General features: G+C 44.3%; 1 protein-coding gene across 3 annotated transcripts in view; it reads left to right on the top strand.

Annotated features, from left to right (window-relative positions):
- Positions 1-7,876: 7,876 nt before the first annotated feature.
- Positions 7,877-15,309, top strand: part of CAPRIN1 (cell cycle associated protein 1) — an 81,000-nt gene continuing 73,567 nt past the window's right edge. For 2 of the 3 annotated variants that reach the window (XM_084630466.1, XM_084630468.1), the window contains exons 1-2: positions 7,877-8,032; positions 8,358-8,563. In XM_084630466.1, the coding sequence (XP_084486592.1) occupies positions 8,360-8,563 (204 nt within the window). In that variant the 5' untranslated portion in view covers positions 7,877-8,032; positions 8,358-8,359. Of the gene's footprint in view, positions 8,033-8,078; positions 8,223-8,357; positions 8,564-15,309 lie in introns of those variants that run through there. The other variant, XM_084630467.1, reaches the window with a different exon arrangement.

Genomic DNA, 15,309 nt, shown 5'->3' on the forward strand with positions numbered 1-15,309 from the left:
TTTATGCAGGAAATGGCCCACCTTGATTATCATACATGTTGTGAAGAGAGCGGTCACTTTGGATGGGCTATTACCAGCAGGAGAGTGAGTTTGTGTGTGGGGGGGCGGAGGGTGAGAAAACCTGGATTTGTGCTGGAAATGGCCCAACTTGATGATCACTTTAGATAAGCTATTACCAGCAGGACAGTGGGGTGGGAGGAGGTATTGTTTCATGGTCTCTGTGTGTATATAATGTCTTCTGCAGTTTCCACGGTATGCATCCGATGAGGTGAGCTGTAGCTCACAAAAGCTCATGCTCAAATAAATTGGTTAGTCTCCAAGGTGCCACAAGTACTCCTTTTCTCCTTACAATGTATATTTTTCATGGTCTGTGTGTATATATAAAATCTGCTCACTGTACTTTCCACTTTATGCATCCGATGAAGTGAGCTGTAGCTCACGAAAGCTTATGCTCAAATAAATTAGTTAGTCTCTAAGGTGCCACAAGTCCTCCTTTTCTTTTTACGAATACAGACTAACACGGCTGCTACTCTGAAACCCAAACAAGGGCTCTGTTATAAAGACATCATGGGCTCTGTGTTCATTATACTCCCCAGACCAAGTGTGCTCAATTGACAAGTTAAAATACATTTTTTTAAATTGTCAGTCATGCAAACAAACTACGAACTGAGAATCAAGATTAGTTCTTTGCTTCTCGCATATCACTACCAGCAACAGAGATTCTGCAGATCACACTGTACCCCTGTGCCAGCCCATTCTCTTCTAATGAGGCTGTCAGTAACACTTGTGAAGTCCCATTTTATTCATCAGCCCATGGACTAAATTCTACTTTCAGTTACATCATGTAAATCCAGAGTAACCCCATTGACTTCAGTATAATTACTCCAGATTTGGAGTATCTCATCCATGTGGGACTACTGATACTGCAAGGTATGACCCTGAACATATCAGAAGTGACTACAGGGCTCCCGGAGTCAGGGTGAAGGAATTGGGGGTGTAGGTGGTTGTTAGGATCAAGATATTCAGGCCTGTCTGCAAAGGCCTGTACTTTAAGAATTTAGGTGTATTCTTATCACTTGGCTAGTTCTAGAGGTATAAAAGAAAGAATCAAAATCACTGTCTGCTGGTGTAAGGGCCTTCTCTTACTGTGACAGTCTGAGGCCCTGTTCTTAGGCTAAGGCCTTTGGCTAAGCAGCAGAGGCAGCCATAAGCTGGGAAGCGAACAGTCACATCCTCACATTCCAAACTAGTCACACTGAAATAAGGTGCTATTGGGCTGTTAGGTACTATCAGGACCGAGTGTATTCCTATCACCTCCAGAGAAAGGGAAGTGCCTAGAAAATGTAAAAGAAAACTTAGTTTGATAGCATCCTGTCTGGCAAGAACTCACTTATCAATAGCTGGGATGTGAAATCCTCACTTCTGTATTGTTTTGTCATTATAGTTCCCACTTTGCTATTGTTTGTCTGTATAATCTCTGTCTGGTTCTGTGATTGTTCCTGTCTGCTGTATAATTAATTTTGCTGGGTGTAAACTAATTAAGGTGGTGGGATATAATTGGTTACATAATCATGTTACAATGTGTTAGGATTGGTTAGTTAAATTTCAGGAAAATGATTGGTTAAGGTATAGCTAAGCAGAACTCAAGTTTTACTATATAATCTGTAGTCGATGAGGAAGGGGGTGGGTGTGTGTGGGAGATGGGAACAGGGAATGGGAGTAAGGAAGTTGGAATCATGTTTGGCTAAGGGTAGGAATGGGAACAGGGACACAGGTGTAAGGCTCTGTGGTGTCAGAGCTGGGAAGGAGGATACTAAGGAAGGAAACTGGAATCATGCTTGCTGGAAGTTCACCCCAATAAACATTGAATTGTTTGCACCTTTGGATTTCGGGTATTGTTGCTCTCTGTTCATGCGAGAAGGACCAGGGAAGTAAGTGGGTGAAGGAATAAGCCCCCTAACAGTGGTATTCTCATTGATCTTTCTAGTCAAGGGTAAGGATCCAGGCAGAGACACACACATCCTGGAGGTAAATACGTGGCTGTGTGGATGGTATCACCAGGAGGGCTTACTTTACCATGGGATCCTGTTCTGAGAAGGACTGCTGAGCAGAGATGGGGTCCACCTGTCTAGGAAGGGGAAGAATATCTTTGGATACAGACTGGCTTACCTAGTGAGGTGGGCTTTAAACTAGGTTCAATGGGGGCAAAACCCCACACGTAAGTCCAAAACATGAAGGTCTGACTGAAGGGTAATGGGAAATTGCAGCATGGCCAAAGGACAAACATGACATAATAAAGAGGGGAAATCTAATAATCCTTGTAGATGTCTGTATTCTAATGTAAGAAGTATGGGGAATAAACAGGAAGAACTAGAAATACTAGTGAATAATCACAAATACAACATAATTGGCACCACAGATAACTTGGTGGGATAATTCACATGACTGGAATATTGGTATAGAAGGGTAGCGCTTGTTCAGGAAGGAAAGGCAAGGAAAAAAGGAAGGAGATGTTGCTTTGTATATCAAAGGTGTATACACTTGCACTGAGGTTGAGAAAGAACTGGGAGGCAGACCTGTTGAAAGTCTTTGGGTAAAAATATAAAAGGGGTAAAAAAACAAGGGTGAAGTCATGGTAGGGGTCTGCTATAGATCACCTAACCAGGAAGAAGAGGTGGATGAGACTTTTTTTAAACAACTAACAAAATCATCCAAAACACAGAACTGGGTGGTGATGGGGGACTTCAACTACTCAGACATCTGTTGAGAAAATAATACAGCAGGGAACAGATTATCCAAAAAGTTCTTGGAATATACTGGAGATGACTTTTTGTTATAGAAGATGGAGAAAGTGACTAGGGGAGTGGCTATTCTGGATTTGATTCTGACAAACAGAGAGGAACTGGTTGAAAACCTGAAGGTGGAAAACAGTTTGGGTGAAAGTCATCATGAAATGACAGAGTTAATGATTCTAAGGAACCCAGGAGAGGAAGCAGGAGAATAAAGACAATGGACTTCAAAAAGTCAAACTTGAGCAAACTCAGAGAATTGATAGGTAAGATCCCATGGGAAGGAAATCTACGGGAAACAAGAGTTCAGGAGAGTTGGCAATTTTTTAAAGAGACATTATTAAGGGCACAAGAGCAAATAATACCAATGTGTAGGAAAGGTAAGAAGTATGGTAAAAGGCCACCTTGGCTTAACCAGGCGATCTTCAATTACCTGAACTCAAAATAAAGAGTCATACAAGAAATGGAAAATAGGTCAAATTTCAAAGGATGAGTATTAAAAAAAAAACACACACAAGCTGTTAGGGACAAAATTAGAAAGGCCAAGGCACAAAACAAGGTTAAACTAGCTAGGAATATAACAGGTAACAAGAAAGCATTTTACAAATACATGAGAAGCAAGAGAGGACAGGATAGGTCCGTTACTAAATTAGGAGGGAAAGACAATAACAGAAAACACAGGGATGGCTGAAGTGTTTCAGTTTTGTTTCAGATTTCAACAAAAAAGTTAGCAATGTTTGGAAGACTGTGTGACCATCAGATCATCTCCGGAGGTAGCTAGGAAAAGAACAACTTAAGAATTACTTAGACAAGTTAGTCTTCAAGTCAGCAGGGACTAACAAAATATATCCTAGAAAGGGGTGGGCAAACTTTTTGGCCTGAGGGCCACATCGGGTTTCTGAAATGGTATGGAGAGCTGGTTAGGGGACGCTGTGCCTCCCCAAAGAGCCAGGCATGGTCCGCCCTCTATCCAACCCCCCCCACTGCTTCTCGCCCCCCGCCCGGGACTCCTGCCCCATCTAAACCCCCCTGTTCCCTGACGGCCTCCAGGGACCTCTGCCCCATCCACCCCCCGCTCTTGTCTCCTGACCACCCCCAACTGTCCCCTGCCATCCCATCCAATTCCCCTCTCCTTCATTCCTGGGACCCCTGCCCCATCCAACCACACCTTCTCCTTGACTGCCCCTCGACCCCCTGTCCCTTACTGCTCCCCGCCACCCCATCCAACCCCTCCTCTCCTTCCTGACTGCCCCCCCAGGACCCCTGCCCCCATTCAACCCTCCTGTTCCCCGCCCTCTGACCGCCCCAACCCCATCCACACCCTCAGCCCCTGACCACCAACCCTCCCCCCCCGCTCCCTGCCCCCTTACCACGCTGCCTGGAGCAGCGGTGGCTGGCGGCGCAGCTGCACCAGAACTGGCAGCCGCACTGCGCAGCACAGAGCACCAGGTCAGGCCGGGCTCTGCAGCTGTGCTGCCCTGCTGCCCAGAGCATTGCCCCGGTGGCGCAGTAAGCTGAGGCTGCAGGGGAGGGGGAACAGCAGGGGAGGGGTCGGGGCTAGCCTCCTAAGCCAGGAACTCAGGGGCCGGGCAAAACGGTCCTGCGGGCCGGATGTGGTCCACAGGCCATAGTTTGCCCACCTCTGTCCTAAACTAATTAAGGAACTATCTAAAGAGATCTCTGAGCCATTAATGATTATCTTTCAGAACTTGTGGAGGATGGGAGAGATATCAGAGGACTGGAAAAGGACAAATACAGTATCTATCTAGCAAAAGGGAATAAGGATAACCCTGGGAATTATAGACCAGTCAACTTAATTTATTTTGCTCCAGAAAGATAACGGAGCAAATAATCTAACAATGAATGTGTAAGAACCTAGAAGAAAATAAGGTAATAAGTAACAGTCAATAGGGATGAAGTGAGCTGTAGCTCACGAAAGCTTATGCTCAAATAAATTGGTTAGTCTCTAAGGTGCCACAAGTACTCATTTTCTTTTAGTCAGTAGGGATTTGTCAAGAACAGAACCTGTGAAACCAACTAATAGCCTTCTTTGACAGGGTAACAAACCTTGTGGATGGGGGGAAGCAATAGATATCCTATATCTGAGCTTTAGTAAGGCTTTTGATATATGACCGTCTCATAAACAAACTAGAGAAATACAACCTAGGTGAACCTACTATAAGGTGGGAATACAACCAGATGGAAAATCGTACTCAGAGTAGTTATATAGTGCAGTGGTTCACATTCGAACTGGAAGAGTATATAAAGTGGGATCCTTCAGGGATGTGTCCTGGGTCTGGTTCTGTTCAGTATCTTCAGAAATGACTTGGATAATGGCATAGAACATATGAAGTTTGCTGATTATACCAAGCTGGGAGTGGTTGCAAGCGCTTTGGAGGGCAGGATTAGAATTCAAAATAATCTTGATAAACTGGAGAAATGGTCTTATTTAAACAGGATGAAATTCAATAAGGACAAATACAAAGTACTACAACTTAGCAAGGAATAGTCAATTGCACAAATACAAAATGGGAAATGAGTTCGTAGAAAGGAGTTCTGCAGGAAAGGATCTGGTGGTTATAGTGAATGACCACACTATAACCACAAATGAAATACGGGTCAACAATGTAATACTGTTGCAAAAAAAAGCAAACATCATTCTTGGGTGTATTAGTAGGAGTGGTATAAGCACGACACGAGAAGTAATTCTTCCATTCTACTCTAATAAGGCCTCAACTGGAGTATTGTGTTCAGTTCTGGACGCCATATTTTAGGAAAGATGTAGACAAACTGGAGAAAATCCAGAGGAGAGCAACAAAAATTATTGAAGTTCTAGAAAACATGACCTTTGTGGAAAGATTGAAAATTTGGGCTTGTTTAGACTGGAAAACATAAAACTGAGGGTCCCCTCCCCACAACATGATAACAGTCTTCAAGTATGTAAAAGGTTGTTTTAAAGAAGAGGGTGCTAAATTGTTCTCCTTAACCACTAAGGACTGGACAAGAAGTAATGGTCTTAAATTGCAGCAAGGGAGATTTAGCTTAGACATTAGGAACAACTTCCTGTCAGTATAGTTAAGCACTAGAACAAATTATCTAGGGAGACTGTGGAATCTCCATCATTGGAGGTTTTTAAGAACAGGTTAGACAAACACCTCTCAGGGATGGCCTAGATAATACTTAATCCTGCATCAGTGCAGAGGACTGGACTAGATGACCTATGAAGATCCCTTCCCGTCCTACATTTCTATTTCTATCCAACAATTGAAATTGGCCCCCAGTCTCCTCACTAGTTTAATAATCTCATGTATATGAGCAGCAGAGATTCACAACAAAGACCCTCCAGTGTAGATGAACAACCACCCAAATGCTACCCTATGGGAAATGTTCCTTTGTAACGTCAGCTAGAAAGGGTATTCTTCACTTCCAGATCAAACTATTGTGTAATGTTGCTGTTCTACAGTTATGTTTCATCTTGGAAGTGGCTACACTTATATGAATTGCTTCCTAAATATAGTTTGCACCATCAACCTGTACAGCACTTTGAATAAATGATACTTCGTATATGCAAGGACATTAACTATTCCAAATTATTTGTCAGAGATTATAGAAAAGCCAGAAAGCAGGTTTGCTTAGCATGCAGCTAAAAGTAGGTAAAATGAGCAACAGAAGTATAGGAACACAAGTTAGCTAATTATCAAATTCACAAGAAATGTAAGGGGCATTTCTCCCCTAAAATACCAAGGAAAACATTCCCTTATATTATAAAAAAGGGCAGCTGAATAATTGCCAAAGCCTTTCCAGCTTGGTTTGCCACATTCAGGGGCATTTCGGTTGTCTCCAGATGTCACACTTGCATCTCCTTAAAATAGGTACAGCATTCCTTTTGAATGCAAATTTGCCTTTGTACAACACAAGCCAGGTATTGTCTCACTGTTAATTCCCGCAAATGATAAAGAAATAAAGTAATAGGCTTTCAGTTTCCTGGACTGAAATTAAAGTCCAGCAACAGCTGAAAGGGGTTGGATTCATTATACTGTCTTAGGTCAGAAATGTATATAAAGTTTAATAGGCATGTATTAGACAGGCATCAATATCTGCAAGAAAGACACTGGAACCTTTAACACCACACCTGGCAGGTAAGGCAAGAAAGGCAATTGTTTGCCCGTGCCTACAATGCATGTATTATATCTCAACCCCCAAAAGTGGATGTAGCAGGTGGCTCGCATTGGAGATGTTGATCACCCATCCTGTTGTTTCAGGGATGCTCCTTACGTGGTACCTAACATCCCATGAGCCGTACCCAGTAAGGAGCAGCTACTGAGCGTTAGCTGATTAGGCAAAAACTAAGCTTTCAAGCCACACGTCTGCGGGTCAGAAGTTCACGGTGACTCTGCACCAGACACAAACCACCCCACAGGGACGGTCCTCAAAGGGCCCCTGTCCTGTACCGTCCGGGCAATGGGGTTTCTTTGCGTGGAACCACAGCGGCCCACAGGCGCGCTGCCGGCGGCCTCGCTCGGGCACCGCGGGTGACAATGCTCAGCGCGCGTGACGCCCCGGGTCATCCCCAGAACGCTCCCGGGCTCGGCAGCCACTGCCCGGCCCACCGGGCGCGCCCGCCCGCCAGCGGAGCCGAGCGGCCCCCACTGCCGAGCCCCTGATCCCTTCCCCCGCCTCGGGGGGGCGTCCACGCAACCGTCCCCACGGGAGAAGGGGCTGGAGCTGCCCACGCGGCCGCTGCCCAGGCCGGATTGGGACGCGGCTGGGCTGGGCTGCCGCTAGAGGGGATTCCCCGTTGCCCGGCAAGCCCGGCCCGTTCCCGCGGGGTCCTGCCAAGAGCCCCTTTGCTCTTTCTATTGTGTGCCGGGTTTTAGTGGCTAGCGCGCGCCTGAACGACTCGTCCGGGAAAGGCCTTGGCATTTGGAAGGGGGATTGTTGGATGCACGATGGGGGCGCGCCGCAATCCTGAGCCCGTCCCGTTATGGGATGCAGAGCGGTCAGTGGCTCAGGCGTTCTACGAGGACACACCCCGCCGCCGAGGACCCATCGCTCGCTCGCAACCCGGCCCTGCCTGTCTGAGGCGCGCGCGCGCCCCAGTCTCTTCCTTTAGTAGCTCGGTGCAGAGGTAGCAGGAGCGGCGCAGGCGGCGGCGGGGCCGGAGTGGGCTGAGGCGGCCATTCCCAAAAGCGAGAACGCAGCGCACTGAGCCCCTCCCCTTGGGACACTCACGCACACACACGGTGAGGGGGGTGGTGGTGACGAAGGGTTCCTGACACGGGGTCGGGAGGGTTTCCGTGAGTGACCGTTGAACCGGGATAGGGGACGAGCGGCGCCAGGAGGCTGCTGGTCACGTGATTCCAGAGCGCCCTCGTCGTAGGCGGACAGAGCCGAATCGATTTGGTTGCGAGATCGTTGGGCGCGCGCCTGCAGGTGCGGCTCCGACGCTCGTCCTGGGGGTGGGGTGGGTGAGGAAGGTTGGTGGGTGCGCGCGCGCCCTCCCGCGTGTCCCCTCCGGCGGCCCGTCCAGCCATCCCCCTTAACGCGCTCTCCATTTCTCGCCTGTAGAGATGCCCTCGGCCACCAACAGCACTATGGCGAGTAGCAGCGGCAAAGTGGGGCCAGTGCCGGCGGGTAGCGAGGCCGCCCCGGCAGCGGCTCCCCCCCAGGCGGTAGTGGCTACGGGCGGCAGCACCAGCTCGGTGCAGACAGAGGCCATGAAGCAGATCCTGGGAGTGATCGACAAGAAGCTGCGCAACCTGGAGAAGAAGAAGGTACCGTATCTCCCCGCACTCCGGTCTGGGCCCGGCCACCCCCTCCCGCGTTCTGGCTTCGCTGCACCAGCCGTCCCCGGACTCCTCTTTCCCTCTGGGTCTCCAGGTTCCCTTCCCCGCCCAGGGGTTTCCTCTCCCTGGCGGCCTGTCGTCCTGTCTCACGCCGGGACTGTGGAATCACCTTTCCCCATCATCCACGGCGGGGATTGGCCGGCCCGTGCCCCGCTGTGCGGGGAGCGAGGTTCCGGGTCTCGGTGCTCCTGCACCTGGTCGGCCTGGTCCACGGGGGTTGCCGCGGGCCTGCTCGGGGCGTTCCCGGTGCGGGCCCGGCGGAGGCTACCGCCCGAAGGTTCCAGAAGAGCGCCCGCCTCGCCCGGGGCATTCCTTTCCTGCCCCGCCTGGCCGAAGCGCGCAGCCCTTTGTTCGCAAAGCCCAGTGTGGGGTGATGCGCGTCCCACTCACGGGGCTGTTTGGGTTCGGACACAGGCAGGAGGAGCCGCCACTGCCCCCTTTCCCGTCCTCTCAGTCGGTGAGACAACGCAGTCCCCACCCCCACCCCTTTGTTCCTGTGGGCCGGGGTCTTCGCGAGCTCAGCCTTTGCGGGGGGATGAATTGGGCTTGTAACCGCCCCATGGAGTAGCGGCGTCTCTCCCGGGATAGAGAGCTGGGTGGGTGCGGGACGATAGGATCTGCAGTCTGTGGGGCTCACGGACTGTGCACATGGAGGCTGAAGCTAACATGGCGGCGGCGAGAGGCAGTCTCAGCCTCTCCGAGGCAGCTGCATTGTGTGAGCAGGCACTGGCAGCACAAAGCCGGGGCCAGCCGGCCACCCTGCCAGAGATTCCCAGCCCCTGGAGGCTTCCTCTGTATGGGTCACACAGCCAAGACTCGAAGGCTTCTAGGATATTGTACAACAGCCCTCGCCCTGACTCTTGGGGTGTCTCTTGTGGGAATATCAGTTAAACTCAGAGGGTCTGGGTTGCCCCTCAGAGTGATGGTGTTGTGATTACTTACCATTTCTATGGTACCAGTTGTGTATATGGTGCTGTGTGTCAGATGGATCTTGCCACACAAGTGGCCCGGTTCTACAGAGCTTAATGGGTAAATGTAATAGGACACAATAGCAAAGACAAGTTTGAATGGTTATTGCCCCCCATTAAAAGCTCTGGAGTTTTGGTGATATACTTGAGAAATATTGGTGATATACTTGAGAAAGTTAAAACTTGGGATACTACCAAAAAATTCTGAACTGCAGCAAGGTTAATCTCTTAATTCTGCTTTTGTTTTTAATGTTAAAAAAACCATAAATTCAGTTATGAAATTTTGTTTCACTTTTAATTAAAAACAAAACTTGAAATATGAGTAGTCTAGTTTGGGATGAATTAACTATATTAAGGCAGTAAAGGTGACGTGCAAAGGGGCCAGAAATTGTGCTTACTTTACACCTGTATGCATGAGTGCACTGCTTTTTTTCCTTTTAAAAAATACAAGGCATGTTAACTGCTCTCATTTTAAAGAGAGAGGGAAGGCTTTCTGTATGACTTTAAAATGTGGCCGGGGAGTTCTCTCATACTTTGCCTGTAGACAGACTTTACACTTGTACAAGCAAAGGTGTGATATTAAACAGTTAAATCAGTGCAAGCTTATGTGTAGACAAAGTCTTAGTCTTTAACTGAAGGTTTGGAGTTTTTCAATCAATCCTTAAAACTTTCCCCAAGTGTTTTAAGTGAATTAAGTAAATTGTAAATGGTCTGAATAAAAAACTTCAGACAAAACAAGGAAGTGAAACAATATCATAAATCTGCTAGTTTTCCAAGATGGACACAACTCCGAATTTTTAACTGAAAATTCAAGGTGGGCAGGGTGGTAGGGAGAAGAGCTTTTCAGACCTTCTGCCCTAAAACAAGCAAAAACTGCACAAGTACAGCCTTTCTGCCTTGGGTCACTTTTACCTGTTGTCTGTATGCAGCAGTTTCTGAAGTTTTAAAGAAACTTCATAACTTACATTTTAACGAATGCCTTTAGTGTTCGTCTTTTAATGCAGTTGCTCTCAACCTTTCTAGACTACTGTAACCCTTTCAGAAGTCTGATTTGTCTCGCATATCCCCAAGTTTCACCTCGCTTAAAATCTACTTGCATACAAAATCAGACATGAATATACAAAAGTATCACATACAGTATAACTGAAAAATTGTTTACTTTCTCATTTTTACCATATAATTATAAAATCAACTGGAATATAAATATTGTACTTACATTTCAGTGTATAGTGTGCAGAGCAGTTTAAAAAGTCATTTTATGAAATTTTAGTTTGTACTGACTTTGCTAGTGCTTAGGTAGCCTGTTGTAAAACTGGGCAAATATCTAGATGAGCTGATGTACCCCCCTGGAAGACCACTGCATACCCCCAGCGGTACATGTATCCCTGGTTGAGAACCACCTTTTTAATGGACTTTCTGGTAAAGTTCTATGGAGAGTATCTTAAACTAGAAAGTTATAAGTAGAAGACCTCAGAATTCTGATACAAATGCATGCAATTTGGGACATTTTAGCTTGTGAATTCCTTAGTCTCTGTTAGTTCCCCATACCTGTTATAATATACGGAGAGCAGTAGTAACTGCTAAATTAAGGTGTCTTGAGCATTTCATTATAACTTTACATTTGCTTATTGCTTTCTGAAACTTGGCAAGGAAACTTCCCTCACAGAGAAGAACCTTTGAGTGGTTGTGGTGTGAATTGCTTTTGAGTTGAGAAATTATTGTGTATTAGTACTATATTTTGGGTTTGTTTGTTTTTTTTGTTGCACACAAAGTGTGCAGTTAAGGTCAGGTTGTATGTGCATAGCTAGCTTAGCACTGTGCACGGTGATGAATGCGTGAAGGGGACAAGCGCTCCTGCACAACTCTGAAGACTTGCTGCAGACCTCGTAATGTGTATAGGATAAATGGTTCTTGGATGTGTCAAGCCAAATTGTTAAACTATGGATTTTTTTTCTTGTCTTTAAAAAGAATAAATCAAAGGTGTTCAGAGAATACTAAGTTTTGAAGATTGTCATTTCCTTACTTAGCCATGCAGAGACTACGTTCGCAGTATTTATTTGTGCTTATGTATTGTTTGTGATCACATGCTGTTTCTTAAATGCAGTATTCATACAACTACATTTTTTAATCTTCTAAATTTCTGAAGATTTTTTGCATATAAAGGGTAAGATCAGAAATTATACAGTCTCGAGTCAAGTGGATGAAAAATGTTAAATGTGAAAACATCTGATAATGTGAAAGATTAAATGCTTTCACTAAAGGAGTTTACAGGTGTTCATCTAGAAGGACAATTGAGTTAAATTTTGAATGCTTATTAGCAAAGAACAAAGTAAAAATACTGTTGATTTGGTGACCTGTGCAATTAGTTAGGACATATTTTAGATATTTAAATCTTAAATGGTAAGTGTGGCTTGTGGTCTAATAAAATACACTTTTGCTGTAGAAATTAGAAATGCCACATCTTGACTCAGAAGTCTTTTTAGCTTCACACTTTCATTAGCTGGTTTCAGAGTAACAACCGTGTTAGTCTGTATTTGCAAAAAGAAAAGGAGTACTTGTGGCACCTTAGAGACTAACCAATTTATTTGAGCATAAACTTTCGTGAGCTACAGCTCACTTCATCGGATGCATGCTGTGGAAAATACAGAAGATCTTTTTATACACACAAACCATGAAAAAATGGGTGTTTACCACTACAAAAGGTTTTCTCTGCCCCCACCCCACTCTCCTGCTGGTAATAGCTTATCTAAAGTGATCACACTCCTTACAATGTGTATGATAATGAAATTGGGCCATTTCCAGCACAAATCCAGGGTGGGGAGAAAACCTGGATCTTCTGTACTTTCCACAGTATGCATCCAATGAAGTGAGCTGTAGCTCACGAAAGCTTATGCTCAAATAAATTGGTCACTTTCATTAGCTGGCTCTGTAAGAGTAAAGTGATATTGCTAAACTCAAGTAGTAATAATTTTGGAATTACAATACAGTATTTGTTCAAAATATGTTGAAAATAATTCAAGCTAGAAACCATAGTAATTACAGGTGTTTATACTAAATTGCTAGTTATATTTCATTCTTCTTGTTTTCAGTTTGCTGCAGAACTAAAGTGTTAAAAGTTCCAAAGAGCCAAAGTGGTACATGTTTAAAGGGGGATGACAGTAACCCAGTTTCTTCTCTTTTAGATGTATAAAGAGAGCCTGAGGATGTGTTTTACCTTTTAGAAAGATAAGGAATGCTGAATCTTGTTTTTGGACTGCTTAAAGGTCTCTTACGTGTTAAGAGCTTCCTTAGGTCCTAATTCAAGGGATGTTCTATTGTTTAAAGTCTTTTTTCTTCCATCTACTTATGAGTTGAATTAAATAGGTGTTTAAAAAAGTTTTAAACAGTCCGAATAAAAATCACTTAAACCTCTTTCGACTTCACTTGCATGATGTGTGATGTTAAAATCCTACTAGTTCTGTAATTACTCATAGTCTTCCAGGAAAAGCAAGCTAGATCCAAATCTCAGTTTCTGTTGTGTTTTAATACAGAAGCTTTTTTTCTCGGGGTAGGGGTAAGAGCAAACATTGTCTCCATTTTACAGCCTGGGGGCAGGAGAGAAACACATGCACCAGTTGAGCTGTAGCTCACAAAAGCTTATGCTCAGATAAATTTGTTAGTCTCTAAGGTGCCACAAGTACTCCTTTTCTTTTTCTTCCCTTTCAGTTCACCTATAATACCATACACAACCAAACTTCATGTGCTGTGCTAACTGTGCCATTGTCTTATGAAGCTTTAGAATGCTTAAAAATATGAAAGATACTGTATTAAAACCATATTCTGTAAATTGATAAATATGAATGTGAGAAGGCTGTACCAGTTTAACAACAAGTGTAGGTTTTAAACCAGTTTGGTAAATCCAGACATTCCTTTTGATTTAAACCAACCTTGATTTGGCTTGGCTGAAGTCAATTGGGAAACGGTTTAAACTAAAATAGGTGGCCATCCTGGAGATAGCACTAATTTTAAAACAGATTTAAGTTAAATTGCTGCATCTTTGTCTTGTAGCCAAACCATAGATATGAGTCTAAATATCTTAATGACGTTTGCCAATATATATTTCATGGATGGTTCTACTATCCTCAGTAACATAGGCATTTCCATTGGAATACATCAATTGGGTATTTCAGATTGACCTAATATTTTAGATAGTATTTGTCTCTCTGCTTCTACTTTTTGATAGATGTGCTAGACTTTCTGCATGAAAGATCTGACTAACAATCAGTCTATACTAGGGCATTGTGATAAGTTTCTTCTGAAGAGGTCTTATGGAAGCAACCGTTGTTGCTAGGTTTAAGGCCCCTCTGGTGATCAAAGGCTCTTCTCACCGATACACTGATCTCTATGTAGCTTTGGTGAAGCAGTTGCATGTTCTGTCAGGAGGGCTGTCTTCCTATTTCCTTGTGGGATAGCACTAAATCAGTCCTGAGATTGTTGTCTCTTTTTTCCAAGTTACTTTCTTTTGTTGGTATCCAGCATGGCCTGTCTTAGGACAAAAAGAAAAGGAGTACTTGTGGCACCTTAGAGACGAACACATTTATTTGAGCATAAGCTTTCGTGAGTTACAGCTCACTTATCGGATGCATGCAGTGGAAATGCATATATCAGCTTATGCTCAAATAAATTGGTTAGTCTCTAAGGTGCCACAAGTACTCCTTTTCTTTTTGCGAATACAGACTAACACGGCTGCTACTCTGAAACCTATCTTAGGACAGTATCAGTCAGCACTGTTGTTACACTGCACAACACACGTTCAAAGAGGTGGGCCCAGTCCCTGCATTTGTTTTTTTTTAAGGAAACATGCTCAAAAGAAATGTCATCTAAAATGAAACTCAAAATTAGTTGTAATAAATCTGATTGGAGGTTTGTGTATTGAAATTGTGAATGGAGGCAGACTATGTGAAACCACAGCTGAATTCTTTTGTGTTGGAACATCCAAGTGGCAGCAAGGATATACTGATTTTTGGATACATATTAAGTCCCAGCTCCAACCCTCAAAATTAAGCTCTCATACCTGTGTTTAAAAAAAAAAAAAAAAAAAAAAATTTGGAGGCACTAGTTCCTTGTTTGATCTCATTGTTTCATTTATAACTATTAGATTTTTTAAAATAGTATAGAAGTTATTTCTCTCAATGGTTGATATAACTTCTATTAACTAGTTATATATGCTCACTGAAGAGAAAATAGACTCCTTTTCTATGCATTGGGCAAAATATCTTAATTACCAATGTAAGTAGTTTTGCTGACTTTTTGCATTGATGGAAGCATGTGTTTGCCACAACATTTTAGAGCATCCAGCTCTCTGGACTGCTTCCCCCTTTAGATGACTCTTAAAAGATCATATTTATGTTTTGACTCTGGATTAAGCTACTGATGACTGAAAGAGTCCTTTGGCTGGACTAAATGTGTGTATTTAAAGGACTATGAAAGCCACTTAAGGTTGTACTTTCATAATGAACAAGAGGTAGCTCAGATCAGTAAAACTCACTAAGGCTCCCTTACGTCGACTTCCGTCTGTAAGCATCTACATTAAAATGCCCCTCCCGCCAATGTAAGTTGCCCACCCACCATACCAACTTAGTAAATCCATCTCTGTGAAAGGGGTAGCTTGTAAGTTGATTCAGTGTCTGTGTAGACACTGAGTTGTTTACATAGCCTGTTTCCGCG

Source organism: Lepidochelys olivacea, assembly GCF_965140295.1.
Source record: "Lepidochelys olivacea isolate rLepOli2 genome assembly, chromosome: 6".
In the NCBI taxonomy this organism is placed as follows: Eukaryota; Metazoa; Chordata; order Testudines; family Cheloniidae; genus Lepidochelys; species Lepidochelys olivacea.